This window comes from Choloepus didactylus, chromosome 2 (assembly GCF_015220235.1).
Source record: "Choloepus didactylus isolate mChoDid1 chromosome 2, mChoDid1.pri, whole genome shotgun sequence".
Lineage (NCBI taxonomy): Eukaryota > Metazoa > Chordata > Mammalia > Pilosa > Megalonychidae > Choloepus > Choloepus didactylus.
This window is the reverse complement of record NC_051308.1, coordinates 104,896,446-104,916,856: the sequence shown is the minus strand read 5'-3', so window position 1 is coordinate 104,916,856 and position 20,411 is coordinate 104,896,446. Positions and strand designations below refer to the sequence as shown.

The following is a 20,411-nucleotide window of genomic DNA, read 5'->3' as shown; positions in this document are numbered from 1 at the left end:
CAAATTTTCCACACCAATGCAAGTGTTAGTGGTGGAGTGGTGTATGGGAATCCTGTATTTTGTGCGTGATTGTTCTGTAAACCCACAACTTCTTTAATAAAAAAATTTTTTTAAAGAATCCCAGTGAAGTCCAAATTGGATAAACTCAAAGAGAATAACACCTAGACATATAATAGTCAAAGTGAATGCCAAGGACAAGGAGAGTTTTGAAAGCTGGAAGAAAAAAGCAATGTGGTATGTACAAGGCAGCCCCAATAAGATTAAGTTCTGGTTTTCTCCTCAGACACAATGGAAGCAAAGGAAGTGGAATGAAATATTTAAAGTGCTAAAAGAAAACAATTGCCAGCCAAGAATTTTATATCCAGTGAAACAGTATTTCAAAAATAGACACTACCAGATAAACAAAAGCTGAGGGAGTTTGTCACCACTAGACCTCCCCTACAAGCAATGCTAGAGATAGTCCTTCTGACTGAAAGGAAAGGACACTAGATAGTGGGTCAATGTGGCATAAAGAAATAAAGGCCTCTGGTAAAAGTAACCATATGGTAATTATAAATGCCAGTACTATTGTATTATATTATTTGGTATGTAACTCCACTTTTTATTTTCTTATGAACTGTTCTAAAATGCAAATACATAAAAAGTAATGATAAATCTATAGTTCTGGATATACAATGTATAAAGATATAATTTTTTAACAAGTACATCAAAAAGTGGGGGAATGGAGGGATATCGGAAAATGTGTATGCTATTGAATTTAAGTTGCTATCAAATCAAACATGGTTCTTACAGATTCAGGATGTGAAATTGAAGTCCCATGGTAATCACAAAGAAAATATCTGAAAAGTATATACACAAGAGAATAAGAAGGGACTCAAAATGGTGCACTACAAAAGCAAAACAAAAAATGAAAGTAGGCATTAGTGGAAGAACTGAGGGACAAAAAAGCATAAGACTTACAAAGCTAAAATAGCAAAATGTCAGAAGAAAGTCTTGTTTTATCAGTAGTTACTTTAAATGTAAATGGATTAAACTTTCCAGTCAAAAGGTAGAGACTGGCGAAATAGTTTAAAAAGCATGACACAACAATATGCTGTTTACAAGCAACTCACCTTAAATTCAAAGACACAAGTAGGTTGATAGTGAAATGATTGAAGAAATATATACCATTCAAATAGTAACAAAAGAGACCTGGGGGATTGTTCTAGTTTGCTAATGCTGCTGGAATGCAAAACACCAGAAGTGGATTGGCTTTTATAAAAGGGGGTTTATTTGGTTACACAGCTACAGTCTTAAGGCCATAAACTGTCCAAGGTAATGCATCAACAATCAGGTACCTTCACTGGAGGATGGTCAATGGCATCCAGAAAACCTCTGCTAGCTGGGAAGGCATGTGGCTGGCATCTGCTCCAAGTTCTGGTTTCAAAATGGCTTTCTCCCAGGATGTTCCTCTCTAGGCTTCAGCTCCTCAAAAATGTCACTCACGGTTACTCTTGGGGCATTTGTTCTCTTAGCTTCTCCAGAGCAAGAGTCTGCTTTCAACAGCTGTCTTCAAATTGTCTCTCATCTGCAGCTACTCTCTCTCAGCTTCTTCAAAGTGTCCCTCTTGGCTGTAGCTCCTCTTCAAAATGTTGCTCTCAGCGGCACTGAGTTCCTTCTGTTTGTCAGCTCATTTATATGGCTCCAAGCCAGATAAAGATACCACCTGAATGGATGGGGTAACACCTCCATGGAAACTATCCAATCAGAGTCATCACCCACAATTGGGTGGGGCGCATCTCCACAGCAACACTCCAAGTCTAATCAACACTGATAACATCTGCCCACACAAGATTACACCAAAGAATATGGCCTTTTCTGAGGGACATAACACATTCAAACCAGCACAGGGAGCTATACTAACATCACATAAAAGAGAATTTAAGTAAAAACCTGCTATGAGGGACAAAGAAGATCACTTTATACTGATAAAGGGGTCAATTCAACAAGAAGACATAACAATTATAAAAATGTATGCACTGAATTGCAAAGCCCCCAAAATAAATGAAGTAGAAACTGACAGATTTGAAGGGAGAAATAGTTCTACATTAATAGTAGGAGACTTCAATACACTGCTTTCAATAATGGATAGAACATCTAGACAGATGATCAGTAAGGAAATAGAAGACTTGAATGATACCATAAACTAACCGAACAGACTGATATAGAACACTTTACCCAACAGCAGAATACACATTCTCCTCAAGGGCACATGGATCCTTCTTCAGGATAGACCATATCTTAGATCACAAAACCAGTCTCAATAAATTAAAAAGTATTGAAATAATGAAATGTATCTCTCTTGACCACAATTAAATGAGATGAAAATGAATAACAGAAGGAGAACTGGAAAATATACAAATATGTGGAAATAAAACAACACATTTGTAAACAACAAAGGAGTCAAAGAAGAAATCACAAGGGGAGTTAGCAAATATCTTGAGGCAAATGAAAACAAAAACAACAACATCAAAATTATGAGATGCAGCAAATGCAGTGCTGAGAGGGAAATTTATAGCCTACATTAAATTTAATGCTTATGCTAAAAAGAAGAAATCAGAGACCTAACCTCACAGCGGGAGGCTGTAGATAAAGAACAAACTAAAACCAAAGTGAGCAAAAGGAAGGAAATAACAAAGATTACAGTGGAGAGAAATGAAATAGAAAATAAAAAATAATAGAATCAACAAAACAAAAAGCTGGTTCTTTGAAAATATCCATAAAATAGACAAACCTTTACCTAGACTGACAAAGAAAATAAGAGAAAAGATGTAAAGAACTAAAATCAGAATTGAAAAGCGGGACATTGCTATAGACCCCATAACAATAAAAAGGATTATAAGGGGATGCTATGAACAACTGTATGACAACAAGTTAGATACCCTAGATAAATTGGACAAATTACTAGAAACAAACTGCCTACACTGACTCAAAAAGAAACAGGAGATCTCAACAGACCAATAAAAAGAAAACAGATTGAATCAGTAATCAAAAACCTCCCAACAAAGAAGAGCCCAAGACTAGATGGCTGCACTGGTGAATTTTACCAAACATTCCAAGAAAAATTAACACCAGTCCTGCTCAAACTCTTCCAAACAATTGAAGAGGAGAGAATACTCTCTAGTTCCTTCTATGAAGCCAACATCACCCTAATACCAAGCCAGATAAAGATACCACAAGAAAAGAAAATTATAGATCAATATTCCTTATAAATATAAATGCAAAAATCCTTGAAAAAATACTAGCACACTCAATCCAACAATACATTAAAAAAATTATAAATCATGATCAGGTGGACTCTACCCATAGTATGCAAGTGTGTTTCACCAAAAGAACATCAATTAATATAATACAACACAATAATAGAATGAAGGGAAAAAATTATCATCTCGACGCAAAAAAGGCATTTGACAAAATTAAGCACACCTTCTTCATAAAAACATTGGAAAACTAGGAATAGAAGGAAACCCCCTTAATATGATAAATGGCATATATGAAAAACCCTCAGCTCACATATTTAGTGGTTAAAGACTGAAAGCTTTCCCGCTAAGATAGGAACAAGACAGGGTGCCCACTGTCACAACTGTTATTCAACATTGTACTGGAAATTCTATCCAGAGCAATTAGACAAGAAAAAGAAATAAAAGGCATCCAAATTGGAAAGGAAGAAGTAAAACTTTCCCTATTTGCAGATGACCTGGTCCTATATATATAGAAAATCCTGAAAGGCCTATAACAAAGCTATTAGAGCTAGTAATTGAATTCATCAAAGTTATGGGATACAAGATCAATATGCAAAAATCACTAGTGTTTCTATACATTAATAATTCACAATGAGAATAGGAAATCAAGAAAAATTCCATCAGCAATAGTAAATAAAACAATCAAATATCTAGGAATAAATTTAACCAAGGATGTAAAGAGTTTGTACATAGAAAACTACAAAACATTGCTGAAAGAAATCAAAGAAGACCTAAATAAATGGAAAACCATCTGTTAGAATAAGATACCAAGAGCTGGGGTCCCTCAATGGGTCTGACTTTTAGTGACTAGCTTCCCCAACAGGCATATATCCAGAAGAAAGAGCTAGAAACCCAAATGAATTGGTCCAAGAGAAAAATGCAGGTGCAAAACAAACCCGTAAGTGGGAATTCCTCTTTGGTCAGTGTGGGCATTGGGTTTCAAGGGATGGTAGCAGAATTCCTCTAATTCTGAGATGTTGTGTATCTCATGTTTCCTAGGTCAAATTCTAAAACTCATTTACAGCTTCATAGATCAGATACTGAAGCCTTCCCCCATTCATATCAGATATTCTGGATCACTTGAATATTCCAGATCCTAGATAGAGGAGGGGTGTGGGTCAGAGTAGAGGTGGAAAGGAGGTATTTAAGGAGAACTAGCTGCCATCTGTTGGAGCTGGTTTCATATTTGGCCTTTGCCTGTTGGCAGTTTGTCTGAAGGTTATCCTGGACCCATGCTAAACTCAATGATTGGTCATTGGAGTAGGGAACAAGGAATGGCTGTAGGAAATTATTGTAAGCAAATGCCCTAGTCACTACATTACAAGATGTTGGGGTGATTCATTTTTTTTGCACAGATAGCATTATTATAGCACATCTGCTTAGGAAAACCAAGTTATCTTGATTTTGTCCCACAGTTCTGTAAGCTACCCCATCAAATAGCCTTGAAGTGGGCTGTTGGGGTGAGGGATGACATTGTGGATATATTTTAAAATCCTTCTAGCAAGAGGAACTCTCCCAGGGGAAGACAGTTATGATTGTGCCTAGGTGGGAAGGCCCAAACAGAAGACAAAGGGGTTGTTTGTGTCAAAATGCCCATCAGATCAGGATATCTTCACAGCCTGAGACAGAGTAGGCTGTCTCCCAGAGCTGCCCATGAGATGGGAACTGAAGTAAGAGGCCTCAGTGATTTTTAGGCCAGTCCTTCTTCTGAGCACGGGGTTGCAGGTCTCATAATTTCTTACCTTCTTCTGCACCCTAAACAAACAAAAATTTGTCCCATTTAGTGAAGTATTTTGCATAATTCCCATTTCCCTATAGAGGCTGCTTTGTGGCATGGTTGTAAGACATACACAATAACCATCCTCCAATTTTTGGAGGACCAGTTGCAATGCACATGTAGGAGGTTGTTTCACAGGACAGACACTTTCAAAGTCAACTCTGAAATGGTGTTAAGACTTACGCAGAGCTGCTGAATGTTGCAAGGCTGCTGAATGAAAGAGGTAGGATAAGGGTTGCATGTCAGCAAAGTTTTTACAAAGAAATGACAGTGGAACTAGTGTTTCCTAGGTAACCATAATTCTGTCCTTTGGAATAAATGTGATTAGAAAAATTAAAATAAAATTATCCTATTACATTTGCCACCAACTGAGGCTTTTAGCAGCATGAAGATACTTGTCCCTTGCTGTGAAACTGGCCCCTCTGAGAATGGCAGCTAGGTTTTGAACACCATCATGAAAGCCTACAGTAACTTCACCAAGGCTGAAAAGTTTCTCTTAGTTGGGTCTGATCTGGAGGGAAAAGGACACATGGGAACAGAGGGCAGCTTGCAAGACTGTGTGGGAATATCATAGGTATATTCAGCACTGAGAAGTTGGAAATGAAATTCCTTTAGTGCTTGGCAAATTCTAGAAACTGCTAGATGTTCTTTACTTCAAAGGAGCCATTCTCTCTAGAATTGCACTTCTGTTGTATGTATGCATCTCAATGATCTGGGAAATGTCCTAGGAACTCACTCTTGGGGTGACTGACTTTGTGTTTTTATTTATCCTGCTTGGCAGGGAAGTGGTATTGGCAGAAACTTCAACAGAACAGTCTATTTTAATGATCAGACTGGGCTAGGTCCTAGGAATATAGGTGGATGTTACCACATCTATTCAATAGGTTCTGGGTCACTGTTCGTGAGCCACTGGAAAGCTTTCAGGGCAGTGTAAATCTGAAAGACATCAAAAAGGGTTCAGACAGCCTGACAGTTCAGACAGTCTTCCCAGATTCTCACCATTTACCAGGGGCTCCACAGGCCAAACATGGTAAGGATCCAGCTGAACCAGTTCTCTTAGAATCAGTGGTTGAGGGTAACAGCTCATAGTGGGATTTTACTGAGTCTCTAGTAATCATAGTTTAGTTAGCACTTTCCTGTCTTTTTTCATTAAGTCAAACATGCCAGTGTGGAATGATGAGGGTTGGTTCTTTGGGAAAAATTCCATCAAGCCTTCTTTCCATGATTTGAAAATAAATAACTTACCTTTTCAGGACCTCTGCTCCTGGAAGCATTTGGATAATTTAGTTTCAGTCACAGTTTCCTTCTCCTTCCTGTCAAAGCTTAAAAAACAGTGTGCTTGGAAGGCACTTGGGAGCCAGGGACAGTGGTTCCCTGGAAGTGATTATTCCCTCTTTCCTTCATTCAGTAATTATTTGTTGAGGACTGTTCTAGTTTGCTAATGCTGCCAGACTGCAAAACACCAGAAATGGATTGGCTTTTATAAAAGGGGGTTTGTTTGGTTACACAGTTACAGTCTTAAGGCCATAAAAGTGTCCAAGGTAAACACATCAGCAATCAGGTACCTTCACTGGAAGATGGCCAATGGTGTCGGAAACCTCTGTTAGCTGGGAAGGCACACGGCTGGCGTCTGCTCCAAAGTTCTGGTTTCAAAATGGCTTTCTCCAGGACGTTCCTCTCTAGGCTGCAGTTCCTAAAAAATGTCAACTCTATGTTGCACTTGGAGTATTTGTCCTCTCTTAGCTTCTCCGGAGCAAGAGTCTGCTTCCAATGGCCGTCTTCAAAATATCTTTCATCTGCAGCTCCTGTGCTTTCTTCCAAGTGTCCCTCTTGGCTATAGTTCCTCTTCAAAATGTCACTCACAGCTGCACTGAGTTCCCTCTGTCTGCCACCTCATTTATATAGCTCCAGTGACTCAACTTAGACCCACCCCGAATGGGCAGAGCAACACCTCCATGGAAATTATCCAATCAGAGTCATCACCCACAGCTGGGTGGGGCGCATTCCAAAGAAACACTCAAAGAATTACAATCTAATCAACACTGATAATGTCTGCCCACACAAGATTACATCAAAGATAATGGCGTTTGGGGGACATAATATATTCAAACTGGCACAAGGACCTACTATGTGCTAGGCATTGTGCTAAGGCAGGAAACAGCAATGACCCACAGATATGGCCTCCACCTTCACGGAGCTGTCAGTCCAGTCGGGGAGAGAGACAAACAAGCAACACAATACAAAGAAGTGGATAAGTGCTCTAATATGGAAAAAACAGAATGCTATGTGAGCACAGAGCCATAGGCAGCTAATCTTTGGGTAGGAATTGGACAACAGTTAGAGCTGGTACCTAGTATCCAAAAATATGTAAAAACCAAGTGGTGGGGTGAGACAGTGGGAGAAAGAGAGTGAGGATCTGATTGCACCTGGGTTTAGATGACATTTTGCTAAGCAGATGGATTATTCCAGATATTTCTTATTCCCACTTGTTCAGTGTGTAGGTGTTTTTGTCTTGGAACTTAGAAAGCAGAATTGCTTTGGAGCAATTAAATGAAATTTTGATCATAGCAATACACACAGATTTCTGACTTATTCCTGGGAAATTTAGAACCAAAGTTGTCCTATACTTTATAGTCCAATCTTCCCAAATCCTCACCATTTACTGGGTGCTCTACAGGCCAAGCTTGGTGAGGATCCAGTTGAACCAGTACTCTTGGAATCAGTGGTTGAGAGTAACAGCTCATAGTGGGATTTTATGAGTCTCTAGTATCCATCGCTTAGTTAGCACTTTCCTGTCTTTTTCATTAAGTCAAACATGCCAGTGTGGAATGGTCTTGACCCATTCCCAAGGGTTGAAGCCACAGAAGCAAAACTTTTGGTCTATAGAATGAGTGCCTGGGAATGAGCTACTAAAAACCCTGTTGAATGAAAGTGGTGCACTGTTAGTTCTTAGAGGAGAAAGGTGAAGGAGCTGGGGCCTCCATGAAGATGACTCTTGGCTCCTCTTCCATCCTCTCCCCAACCCAGGTGATCATGGTAACAGGAGATCATCCCATTACAGCCAAGGCCATTGCCAAGGGTGTGGGCATAATCTCAGAAAACTCTGAAACAGCAGAGGACATTGCTACCCGGCTTAACATCCCTCTCAGCGAGGTCGATCCCAGGTAAGACCCTAAAAGCACTCAGAACTGCTTTTTTTTTTCTCCATCCATAGCCTGCCCCACCCAGATTCCATTTACTAAAGCTCTAGGAGGTCCCTTCAGAGGGTAGGATATGCAGGGTTTAAATATCACAAAGTAAAACACAATAAGATCATGACTAACCGAATATGTTAGTGGGTTTTCAGACTAACTGGGACAAAAAGAGGTAGAGAAAAGGGAGGACTAGTTGGGAAAGAGGGAAAAGGTATGGAATGTATTGATTTGGGGACAGTGTATGATTGGGACAAATGAGGAGACTGAGTTGAAAAAGGAGAAACAATAAGGAGGTTATAGTAAAGGTTGGGTAGAGGGCTCCAGGACTCCTAATGAAGTCTTAACACTCAGAACTAGCCTTTAGAAATTCTTTTCCCTTAGGGATGTCAAAGCCATTGTGGTGCATGGCTCAGAACTGAAAGATATGTCACCAGAGAAGCTTGATGAGATCCCTCAAAACCCACTCAGAGATTGTGTTGCTCGGACCTCCCCTCAGCAGAAGCTCATCATTGTAGAGGGGTGTCAGAGGCAGGTAAGAGAGACAAAGGATCCCTGGGGAGACTGGCAGAAATCATGCGGCATAACCCAGCCCCACACCAGGCAGAGGAACATGTGGGCTAGGCTAGAAGAGACTCAAGAGAGTATCCCAACCTGAACCCCTGAGATGAGCTTCAGTTTGGAGGATCCCTGAAAGTTTTAGTATCTCAGGACAAGAAGGAAAGGGAAGAGCCAAGAATCCAAGGCATTGTGCTACATCAAGAAGCAAGGGGTGCTGAAATCACACTGGTGTTTGGGACTGGTCCTGAATTTGACATAGTAACCATTTCACTCCCTTTGTCTGGACCCTCCCCAGGGAGCCATCGTGGCAGTGACAGGAGATGGGGTGAATGACTCCCCCGCGCTGAAGAAGGCAGACATTGGCATTGCCATGGGCATCACCGGCTCTGACGTCTCCAAGCAGGCGGCCGACATGATCCTGCTGGATGACAACTTTGCTTCCATCGTCACGGGTGTGGAGGAGGGTGAGGAAAGCAGAGGGTCTAGGGTTGGGACTTGACCTGTAGACCCTGGTGGGAGCTGGTCTACATTTTGTTCCTTTTGCCCCTCGTCCAATCTCCATGATCCTGTGAAGACTGGGAAAATTAACCATAAGATAAAGTTTTGTAAATTAGATTCAGCTGGTAGGTAGAACACCCCTATTTGGGACTCTTTTCTTTGGGATCTGAGGAAGTCTAGGTTTACTAGGTATACTGGACTCTGGTTAGCATATTATCTTCTATCTCCTCTCAGTGGGATTCAAGTGGGTCTACAGCATGTTCAAAGATGTAGCCATACCCCTGGAACTCCACATTCCCCCAGGTAATCCTCAGAAAGGTCCCCTAGGAATTAGTTGCCTGAATGATGATACATCAAGATGAGTTGGGGCCTGATCCATGAATCCTCTGTATGAGCTAAATTAAGCACTCACTTCCCAGAGAATGCTGAAGAGAATGTCCATAGGTAAGCAGAGAATCTCAGAATTCTGCACCCCAGTCTTCCTGCTTTCTGCCTGGAGCTATCTTATTAAAACACATGACAAGCCACATAATCATGATTGTTTAGATTTTATTGAAACCCACCATGATCCTGACACTTTGCTAGGTATTTTATATCCATTCAATTCAATAAGTTCTTTTGAGCCCCAATTATGTGCCAGTCACTATTCTAGATGCTGAGGAAATAGCAGTGGAAAAAAAAAAAGACACAAATATCAGTCCTCACTGAACTTAATTTCTAGTGGGGAGAGACAGAAAATAAAGTAAGTAAAGTGCATGGTATGTTAAAAGAAGATAAGTGCCATGGAACAAAATAAAGCAGGAAGTGCAGGGAGGGATTACTAAGATTTTTCAAAGAGTAGTCAGAGAAAGACTCAGCAATCCTGCAAGGCAGGAGGACTGAAGCTCAAAAAGTTAAGGGGTGCCCAAGATCACAAGCTAGTTATGGCATAAAATAGGATTCAAATCCAAGTCTGTCCCAAGCCCAGACTCTTTCCACTTCAACCTGATGCTTCTAAAGGCTTTTATACTGACATTTTCAGACATTCCCAAGTAGTAACTAGACCCAACCCTGGTTACTCTTCAGAGTTCAGATAACATTAGCTCTGTTGAATCTGAGGCATGGCACACAGACATGGCATGTTAGTAAGTCATGACTTTGATTAATAATCACACAATTTAGAAACAACACTAGGACTGCTGAGATCTAGGACCTTCAGACCCTTTCATGGACTGTGGCACTGATGTATAGCTGTCTGTCTGTCTGGGAGCTGGTTTGTGGGAGGTGTGTCCTCTCTGTTCTTCTCATGAAAGGTTGACCATCCTCCCCAGGCCGCCTCATCTTCGACAACCTGAAGAAATCCATCGCCTACACCCTGACCAGCAATATCCCTGAGATCACCCCCTTTCTGCTGTTCATGATCCTCAGTATCCCTCTGCCTCTCGGGACCATAACCATCCTCTGCATTGATCTGGGCACTGACATGGTGAGGACCAAGCTGGGATCCAGTTCAAGGAACTCCTGTGAAGTAGACTAAGGAGTAGGAAAAATTTGTGTCAAGGGAAAGGGACAGAGCTCAAGTTTCTTCTGAGTTTCCCCCCAAACCTTGTGCGCCTCTCACTCCCACTCTCCATCCTCCAGGTCCCTGCTATCTCTCTGGCTTATGAATCAGCTGAAAGTGACATGATGAAGAGGGCTCCACGGAATCCAAAGACTGATAATCTGGTGAACAACCGTTTAATCGGCATGGCCTATGGACAGATTGGTGAGGACAGGGAGTGAGGGGTGAAGGGATTGAGGAGTGGCTGCACCTACCTTGGCATCTGAGCGATCTCAAGGAGGTATTTTCTTCATTAACAACAAACCATGTTAGGCCCTAGGAAAACAAAGAACCATTGACCTCCGAAGTGCTCTTGACTTATAGTCAAGTCAAGAAGGAGCAGACATAGATAAAATGATAGCATCTTTCCAAGTGCCAAATGAGTATAGACAGAACATGCTGCAGGAGTATAGAGCAAGCAAGCCCACCAAGTATGAGGATAGTCAGAGAAGCCCTATGTAGGAGCTAGGACTTCAACTGGGAGTTGGAAGAAATGGCTTAGACTAGCAAATGTATGTTCAGATATGGAGATCCAAATTCCCATGATGTGGTTGGAGAAGAGTGAGTAAACCAGCTTAGTGGAGCTCTTAGCCCTTAGTAATGATAAAGGTGTCATGGTAAATAAGTTTGTAGACATAGGTGGCATTTATTTCAGGGCCGGCCTTGATAGTCATTTGACAGTAGAGTTCTTTGACCTTGAATTGCCAGGTGCAATGAGGTGTTTCAGGGAGTAAGGTGAGATTGGGAATAGGAAAGATCATCCCTATACCCAGGAGAGGAAACACATAGAAAAAGCACGGATTTAGGAGTCAGACCTATGTTTAAATTCCAATCTCACCATGTACCTGTATAACCCTGGACAATAACTGAATACTTTTTTATGCTTCAGTTTTCCCACTTATGAAGTATAGGAATTGTGAGAATCACAGTGTCTGCAAGGTACCTACACTGTGCCCAGCTTCATAGTTAATGCTAAAGAATTATAGTTAGTGGGCAAAAATAAATGTCAGCTATTGCCATGCTTCAGGAATGAGGGATGGAGATTTTGACTAGGGAAGAGGCAAGGAGAAGATGGGAGAGATATGAGGAGGGGGAAAGGACTTGATGAGTATTTGAATGACAGAGGAAATGCAGAAGGAGTCAAGACTTTGAGATCCTTTCCAGTTTTCAGATTATTTGACTCAACGATGACTCTGGGTTGAGTTTAGAAACAAATGTTAGGGTTGGGAGTCAGGTCACACATAGGTGGCAGGATCAGCTCTTTGACGGTGAGAATCTTTAGCATTGCTGCTGAGACAAAAACCAACCCAACTAGAAGCGATCCCACCCCTTCCATGTTCTGCTTTTGGAGATTCTCCTCTGAACCAACTCCCTGGTCTTATGACTCTGTAATTCTCAGGAATGATCCAGGCTCTGGCTGGATTCTTCACCTACTTTGTGATTCTGGCTGAAAATGGTTTTAAACCTGTTGATCTGCTGGGCATGCGCCTGGACTGGGATGATCGATTCTTGAATGACCTGGAAGACAGCTATGGGCAGCAGTGGGTGAGTAGAATGAGTGAGGTAGTAGGTAGTGATGAACAAGAGTACTGAAGGCAAAAGAGGGGTTAGTAAACTGTTGAAGACTTGGAGAATGAAAGCACAAGGCAGACAGAATTGATACCTCATTTCCAGTACTATATTAGCATTCTAACATTTGGCTTCAATCTTTGATCATAACAGCAAATATTCTTCTCATTGTTCACAATGGCCTCATTTCCATTAATTCCTACTACCTGTTGCCATCTTTACCTTCTTGGATCTCTCAGCTCCTATGAATCTGGAGGCCTTCTTTGTCTTCAGAACTTTTCTGGGTTGATTTCTATTCTTCCTTGTTCTTACCATGATTGCCCCAGAAATGAACACTGGATCCTTTCTTTTCCTGTTAAGCTCCCTTCCTCTGTGAGAGTTCAATAATATGATTTCAAATCTGAAAGCCTGTTTTCTTTGTTTATTCCTCCTTGTCATTCTAAACCCTTTTAGACCTAGAGGATGCCTCTCTACAGTAGTCTTTCATAACATCCAAGATGAACATGCCCAAACTGAATTCCTCCCCCCAACAATATGTATTCAAGAATTCTGATTAGTGTGGTTTTTTTGTTTCTGTCAATACTCCTGTCCTAATTTCTTAAGACAGTGGGAGATGTGACACCAATTATTGCTAGAATTAAAGAATTATAGAGGATAAATAGTCTATATCATCATTCTATAAGAGAGTAAAGAGCCCAGAAAGGATCAGTGACTTGCTCGAAGTCCTACAGTGACTCCTTAGAAAAGCTGGGCTTGAATTCTGAACTCTAGATACCTGCCCAGCACTTTTCCCATTTCATCATGATGCCTCCTGTTCCAGTTTGCTAATGCTGCCATTTTGCAAAACACCAGAAATGGATTGGCTTTTATAAAGGGGGTTTTGGTTACAGAGTTACAGTCTTAAGGCTACAAAGTGTCCAAGGTAAGGTAGAAAACCTCTGTAAGGCAGAAAACCTCTGGAGGCACATGGCTGGCATCTGCTGATCCCAGATTGTGTTCCAGCTTCCCTCTCATCTCCTGTGCACTGTTCAAAATGTTGCTCTTGGAGTGTTTTGTCCTCTCTTAGCTTCTCCAGAGCAAAAGTCTGCTTTCAACGGCTGTCTTCAAAAATGTCTCTTTAAGTTGCAGCTCTGAGTTCCTTCTATTTGTCAGCCCCTTTATAAGACTCCAGTGAACTAATCACGGCCCACACTGAATGGGCGGGGCTACACCTCCATGGAAACATCCAATCAAAAGGTCACACCCTAATCAAAAAGATTACTCAATCTGCCCCCACAAGATTGCATCAAAGAACATGGCTTTTTCTGCGGGACATAATATATACAAACCGGCACACCTCCAAACCAAGCTAGTTACAGGTTTCTCAAAAGTACACTTGAGATGAGAGGATGGTGGGAGCAGAGTAGAGTCGGAAGCTTCAGAAATCAGTCCCTCCACCAGAACAACTATCGAACTGGTAGAAATTGTCTGAATCAACAATTTGGAAACTCCAGAGTCTAGTATAACACTGAAGCAGGAGGAAGAGGAGGTAATTGTGGTAAATACCAGTGAATTGTACTTTCTGGGGAGTGGCTACTGTCATCGCAGCAGGCAGCAGTGCAATACTCAGCCCCTGCCCCTGGTGCAGCTTGCTGATATCAGGGTGGGATACAAAGACATAGCTTCCCAAGAACAGGGGTGTGTGATCCAATCCACTGATCACTCTTTTGAGGTGAATGGAATGAAAACACAGTATATGAAAACTTGTGGGATGTAGAAAAGGAGTGCTGAGAGGGAAACTGATAGCTCTAAATCTAAATGCTTATATTAAAAAAGAAGAAAGATCCCAATCAGAAACCTATCCTCAAAACTAGAGGATCTAGATAAGGAAGAGAAAATTAAACCCAAATCCAGCAGAAGGAAGGAAATAAAAAAAATTAGAGTGGAGATAAATGAAATAGAGAATTTCAAAAAAGAGAGAGTTGGTTCTTTGAAAGGATCAATGAAATTGACAAATCCTTAGCTCTAACAAAAATAGAGAGGACACAAATGACTAAAATCACAAATGAAAAGGGGGCTATTACTACTAACCCCAATAAAAAAAAAAGGAATATAAGAGGATACTCTGAAGAACTATATGCCAGTAAATTAGATAAACTAGATGAAATGGACACATTCCTAGAACATTCAAACTGCCTACACTGACTCAAGAAGACAAAGAAAATCTCAACAAACCAATAACCAGTAAAAAGATTGAATCAGTAATCAAAAGTCTCCCAACAAAGAAAAGCCCAGGACAGATGGCTTCAAAGGTGAATTTACCAAACATTGCAAGAAGAATTAACACCAATCCTGCTCAAACTCTTCCAAAAAAATTGAAGTGGAGGAAACACTCCCTAACTCATTCTATGAGGCCAAAATCACTCTCATATAAAAGCCAGATAAAGATAGCACAAGAAAATAAAATCACAGACCAATATCTCTAATGAATATAGATGCAAAATCCTCAACAAAATAACTTGCAAACTGAAGTCAACAGCACACTAAAAGAATTATACACCATGATCAAGTGATTTTTTTCCAGGTATGCATGGGTGGTTCAGCATAAGAAAACCAATTAATATAATACACCACATGAACAGAACGAAGGAAAAAACCACACAATCATTTCAATTGATGTAGAAAAGACATTTAACAAAATTCAGCTCCCCTTCTTATAAAAAGAAAAACCCTTAGAAAACTAGGAATAGAAGGAAATTTCCTCAACACAATGAAAGGCGTATATGAAAAACCAATAGCTAACATCATATCAATGGTGAAAGACTGAAAGATTCCAGGAAGATGCCCACTGTAGCCAGTTATTCAACACTGAATGGGAAGTTCTTGCCAGAGCAATTAGGCAAGTGTGATGGTTATGTTCATGTGTCAACTTGGCCAGGTGATGGTGTCCAGGTGTCTGGTCAAGCAAGCACTGGCCTGTTACTGCAAGGACATTTGTGGCTGGTTAATAAACCAGAAGGCTGTTTTATTAAATCATACACAAAATATCACTGTCTGATTCTCCTAATCATACTCTTGTATGAAGCAAGGCTCTGGATGACAGTGTTTTTGACACCTTAACAGAGTTTTGCAGAGTTAACAGGTATAATGATGTTGTCTGGTTGCTCTTAGATATGCTGGATAAAGTTATAAGTGAAAGGGATGAGCTAAAGGCTTCAAATTTGAAACTTAAGCACTGTATGACAGATATAAATGTTTCTATATGTGTCCTGAAAGAAAATCTTATTTCCTGTGGCTGCAGACTTGAGATTTCTGAAAACCAGACCCAGAGTCTCATTGTGTGTGTAGGAGATTTACAACATAAACTAAAATCTCAACCTCGCAGGGTGTCTGCTGTTAAAGTAAAGACATTGATTGGAAAAGAATGGGATCCTGAAACTTGGGATGGGGACATATGGAATGATAATAATGGCAGCGAGGACATTGGAACCTTGGATTCTGCTGAGTCTTTGTTAGATATATCTGTAGTGGTCTGTCCTGAGGAAACAGCCTCTCCCCCCCAGTCTGCCCTGAGGAGACAGATACCCATCCTCTAGCCTGCTTTGAGGAAATAGCTTCCCAACCTCCAGTCTGCCCTGAGGAGCCTGCCATCCAACCTCCACCTAAAGAGAATAACCCATCAGTACCTGCTAAACCTGTAATCACTTCCCTTGAGGAAGCAGCCCTCACTCCTCTGTCTGGAGAGATTAATCCTGTTTCAGAAGATGAAACTGCAACAGAATGTCCTGAGGTAAACGGCTTGAGGAATACTTCTAATTCTTTTCATGACCCACCCCCACCACCAGTCTTTGCTTCAAGACCTATAACTAAAGTCCCAACAAGCCCCGAAGGGTGAGGTACAAAGTGTGACCCATGAGGAAGTATGTGACACTCCAAAAGAACTGTATGGGTTTTCCAATTTATACAGATAGAAATCAGGGGAATATATGTGGGAATGAATATTAAGGGTGTGGGATAATGGTGGAAGGAATATAAAGTTGGATCAGGCTGAATTTACTGATAATGGGCCCATTAAGCAGAGATTTCGCATTCAATGTTGTAGCTTAAGGAGTTAGAAAGGGCATTAACTGGGTGGTTGGCTGAAACATGGATCAAAAGGTGGCCAACATTACCTGAGGTCAAAATGCCAGAACTGCCCTAGTATAATATAGAGGAGGGGATTCAAAGGCTTAGAGAGCTTGGAATGTTAGAGTGGATTTATCATGGAAGACCTGCTCACACACCCCTGGAATGTCCAGAGAACACACCTTTTACTAGGACTGTGAGGAATAAATTTGTGAGGCTAGCTCTGTCATCCCTGAAGAGCTCTGTAGTCACCCTTCTCTGTGGGTCAGATATTACTGTGAGAACTGCTGTCACTGAGCTGGAATCCTTAAACACAATGGGGATAATCGCATCCCAAGTCGGCAAAAGCCAAGTGGCTGCAGTTAATCACCACAGACAAGGTGGGCCTGGCTACCATAATGGAAAACAGACTCAAAGCAGCAGTCAAAATAATGACTTGCAGAGACTTAGGGCATTGGCTAGTAAATCATGGAGTACCTAGTGGTAAAACAGATGGGCAGTCTACTAAATTCTTGCTTGATCTGTATAAGCAGAATTCTAGGTCAAGTGAACAAAAGTCTACCTTGAATTACAAAAACAGAGAGTCATAGTCCCTTAATCAATTCCCAGACTTGAGACAGTTTACAGATCCAGAGCCCCTTGAATGAGGGGAAGGCTGGTACCCTTGGGGAAGGACTTGGTTACACTGCCAAAAATTTATACTGTTAATCTTCTTCCCAACTTTCCCCAGGGGGACCTACAGCTTTTTACCAGGGGAAAAGGAAATGCTCAGATATTTCATGGATTATGAGACACTGATTCAGAAGTGACAATAATTCCAGGAGACCCAAAATATCACTCTGATCCACCAGTCAGAGTTGGGGTTTATGGAGGTCAGGTGATTGATGGAGTTTTAGGTCAGTTTCATCTCACAGTGGGTCCAGTGGGTCCCCAGACCTTTTTTTGGATATTTCCCCAGTTTCTGGAATGCATAATTGGAATAGACATACTCAGCAACTGGCAGAACCTCGCATTTGTTCCCTGACTCATGGAGTGAGGGCTATTATGGTGGGAAAGGCCAAGTGGAAGCCGCTAGAACTGCCCCTGCCTAGCAAAATAGTAAACAGGAAGCAATACCAGATTCCTGAAGGGACTGCAGAGATTAATGCCACTCATAAGGACTTGAGGGATGCAGGGGTGGTGATTCCCACCACATACCCATTCAACTCCCCTATTTGGCCTGTGCAGAAAATAGATGGGTCTTGGAGGATGACAGTGGACTATTGTAAGCTTAACCAGGTGGGGACTCCAATTGCAGCTGCTGTTCCAGATGTGGTTTAATTGCTTGAGTGAATCAACACATCCCCCAGTACCTGGTATGCAACTATTGATCTGGCAAATGCTTTTTTTCTCAATAGCTATTAATAAGGACCACCAGAAACAGCTTGCATTCAGCTAAAAGCAAGGCCAGCAGTATACATTCACTGTGCTACCTCAGGGGTCTATCAACTCTTCAGCCCTATGTCATAATATTGTTCACAGGGATCTTGATCGTTTCTCCCTCCCACAAGACATCATGCTGGTCCATTATATTGATGATGATATGTTGATTGGACCTAGTGAGCAAGAAGGAGCAAATACTCTGGATTTGTTGGTAAGGTATTTGTGTGTCAGAGGATGGGAGATAAATCCAAGAAAAATACAGGGGCCTTCCACCTCAGTAAAATTTCTAGGTGTCCAGTGGTGAAGGGCATGTCAAGATATCCCTTCTAATGTAAAGGATAAGATGTTGCATCTGGCCCCTCCTATGACTAAAAAAGAGGCACAATGCTTAGTTGGCCTCTTTGGATTTGGGAGACAACATATTCCTCATTTGGGTGTGCTACTCCGGCCCATTTACTGAGTGACCAGAAAAGCTTCTAGTTTTGAGTGGGGACCAGAACTTGGAATATATGATCCAGCTGATTCAATGGTGCTGGAAGTGTCAGTGACAAATAGAGATGCTGTTTGGGGACTTTGGCAGACTCCTATAGGAGTACCACAATGCTGGCCTTTAGGATTTTGGAGTAAAGCCTTACCATCCTCTGCAAATAACTAGTCTCCATTTGAGAAACAGCTTTTGGCCTGCTATTGGGCCTTAGCAGAGAAAGAATGCTTAACCATGGGCCACTAAGTTACCATGAGACCTGAGTTACCTATTGTTCTAGTTTGCTAATGCTGCCAGAATGCAAAACACCAGGAATGGATTGGCTTTTATAAAAGGGGATTTATTTGGTTACACAGTTACAGTCTGAAGGCCATAAAGTGTCCATCAACAGTAAGGTACCTTCACTGGAGAATAGCCAATGATGTCTGGAAAACCTCTGTTAGCTGGGAAGGCACGTGGCTTGTGTCTGCTCCAAAGTTCTGGCTTCAAAATGGCTTTCTCCCAGGACATTCCTCTCTAGGCTGAAGTTCCTAAAAAATGTGACTCGTAGTTGCTCTTGGGCCTGCTTTCAATGGCTGTCTTCAAACTGTCTCTCATCTGCAGCTCCTGTGCTTTCTTCAAAGTGTCCCTCTTGGTTGTACCTCTTCTTCAAAAGGTTGCTCTCAGCTGCACTGAGTTCCTTTGTTTGTCAGCTCATTTATATGGCTCCACTGATCAACTTAGACCCACCCCAAATGGGCAGAGCAACACCTCCATGGAAATTATCCAATCAGATAATGGGTGGGGTGCATTCCAAAGAAACACTCAAAGAATTACAATCTAATCAACACTGATAACATCTGCCCACACAAGATTACATCAATGATAATGGCGTTTGGGGGGCACAATATATTCAAACTGGCACCCTATCATGAGCTGGGTGTTGTCCGACCTGCCAAGCCATAAACTTGGGCATGCACAGCAGCACTCCATCATAAAATGGAAATGGTATATACGGGACAGAACTTGAGTGGGTCCCGAAGGCACAAGTTACATGAGGAAGTGGCCCAAATGCCCACGGGCCTCACTCCTTCCACCTTCTCTTTCCCAGCCCACAGCTATGTTGTCTTGGGAGTTCCTTACAATCAGTTGACTGAGGAAAAGAAAACTCGGGCCTAGTTTACAGATGATTCTGCATGATATGCAGGCACCACTCAAAAGTGGACTGCTGCAGCACTGCAGCCCCTTTCTGGGATGTCACTGAAGGAAAATAGTGAGGGGAAATCCTTTCAGTGGGCAGAACTTTGAACAGTGCACCTGGTTGTTCATTTTGCTTGGAAGGAGAACTGGCCAGAGGTGCATTTGTATACTGATTCATGGGCTGTTGCTAATGGTTTGGCTTGATGATCAGGGACTTAAGGAACATGACTGGAAAATTGGTGACAAAAAAGTCTGGGGAAGAAGTATGTGGATAGACCTTTCTGAGTGGGCAAAAAACATGAAGATATTTGTGTCCCATGTGAATTCTCACCAGAGGGTGACTTCAGCAGAAGATTTTAATAACCAAGTGAATAAAATGACCCCTTTGGTGGATACCAATCAGCCTCTTTCCCCAACAACTCCTGTCATTGTCCAATGAGCTCATGAACAAAGTGGTCATGGTGGTAGGGATGGAGGTTATGCATGCGCTCAACAACATGGACTTCCACTCACCAAGGCTGACCTGGCCACAGCCACTGCTGAGTGCCCAATCTGCCAGCAGCAGAGATCCACACTCAGTCCCCAATATGGTACCATTCCCTGAGGTGATCAGCCTGCTACCTGGTGACAGGTTGATTGCATTGGGCCACTTCCATCAAGGAAGGGGCAGTGATTTGTTCTCACTGGAATAAACACATACTCCAGGTATGGGTTTGCCTTCCATGCACGCAATACTTCTGCCAAAACTACCATTCATGGACTTAAC

The 20,411-nt window shown here is 41.7% G+C and overlaps 1 protein-coding gene across 1 annotated transcript in view; it reads left to right on the top strand.

Moving 5' to 3' along the window:
* The window catches only part of ATP1A4 (ATPase Na+/K+ transporting subunit alpha 4), a 46,174-nt gene that overhangs the window by 16,153 nt on the left and 9,610 nt on the right, over positions 1 to 20,411 (top strand). The window contains exons 13-18 of the mRNA XM_037813444.1: positions 8,086 to 8,222; positions 8,634 to 8,784; positions 9,106 to 9,274; positions 10,619 to 10,773; positions 10,929 to 11,052; positions 12,287 to 12,432. Coding sequence (XP_037669372.1) covers positions 8,086 to 8,222; positions 8,634 to 8,784; positions 9,106 to 9,274; positions 10,619 to 10,773; positions 10,929 to 11,052; positions 12,287 to 12,432 — 882 coding nt within the window. The remainder of the gene's footprint in view (positions 1 to 8,085; positions 8,223 to 8,633; positions 8,785 to 9,105; positions 9,275 to 10,618; positions 10,774 to 10,928; positions 11,053 to 12,286; positions 12,433 to 20,411) is intronic.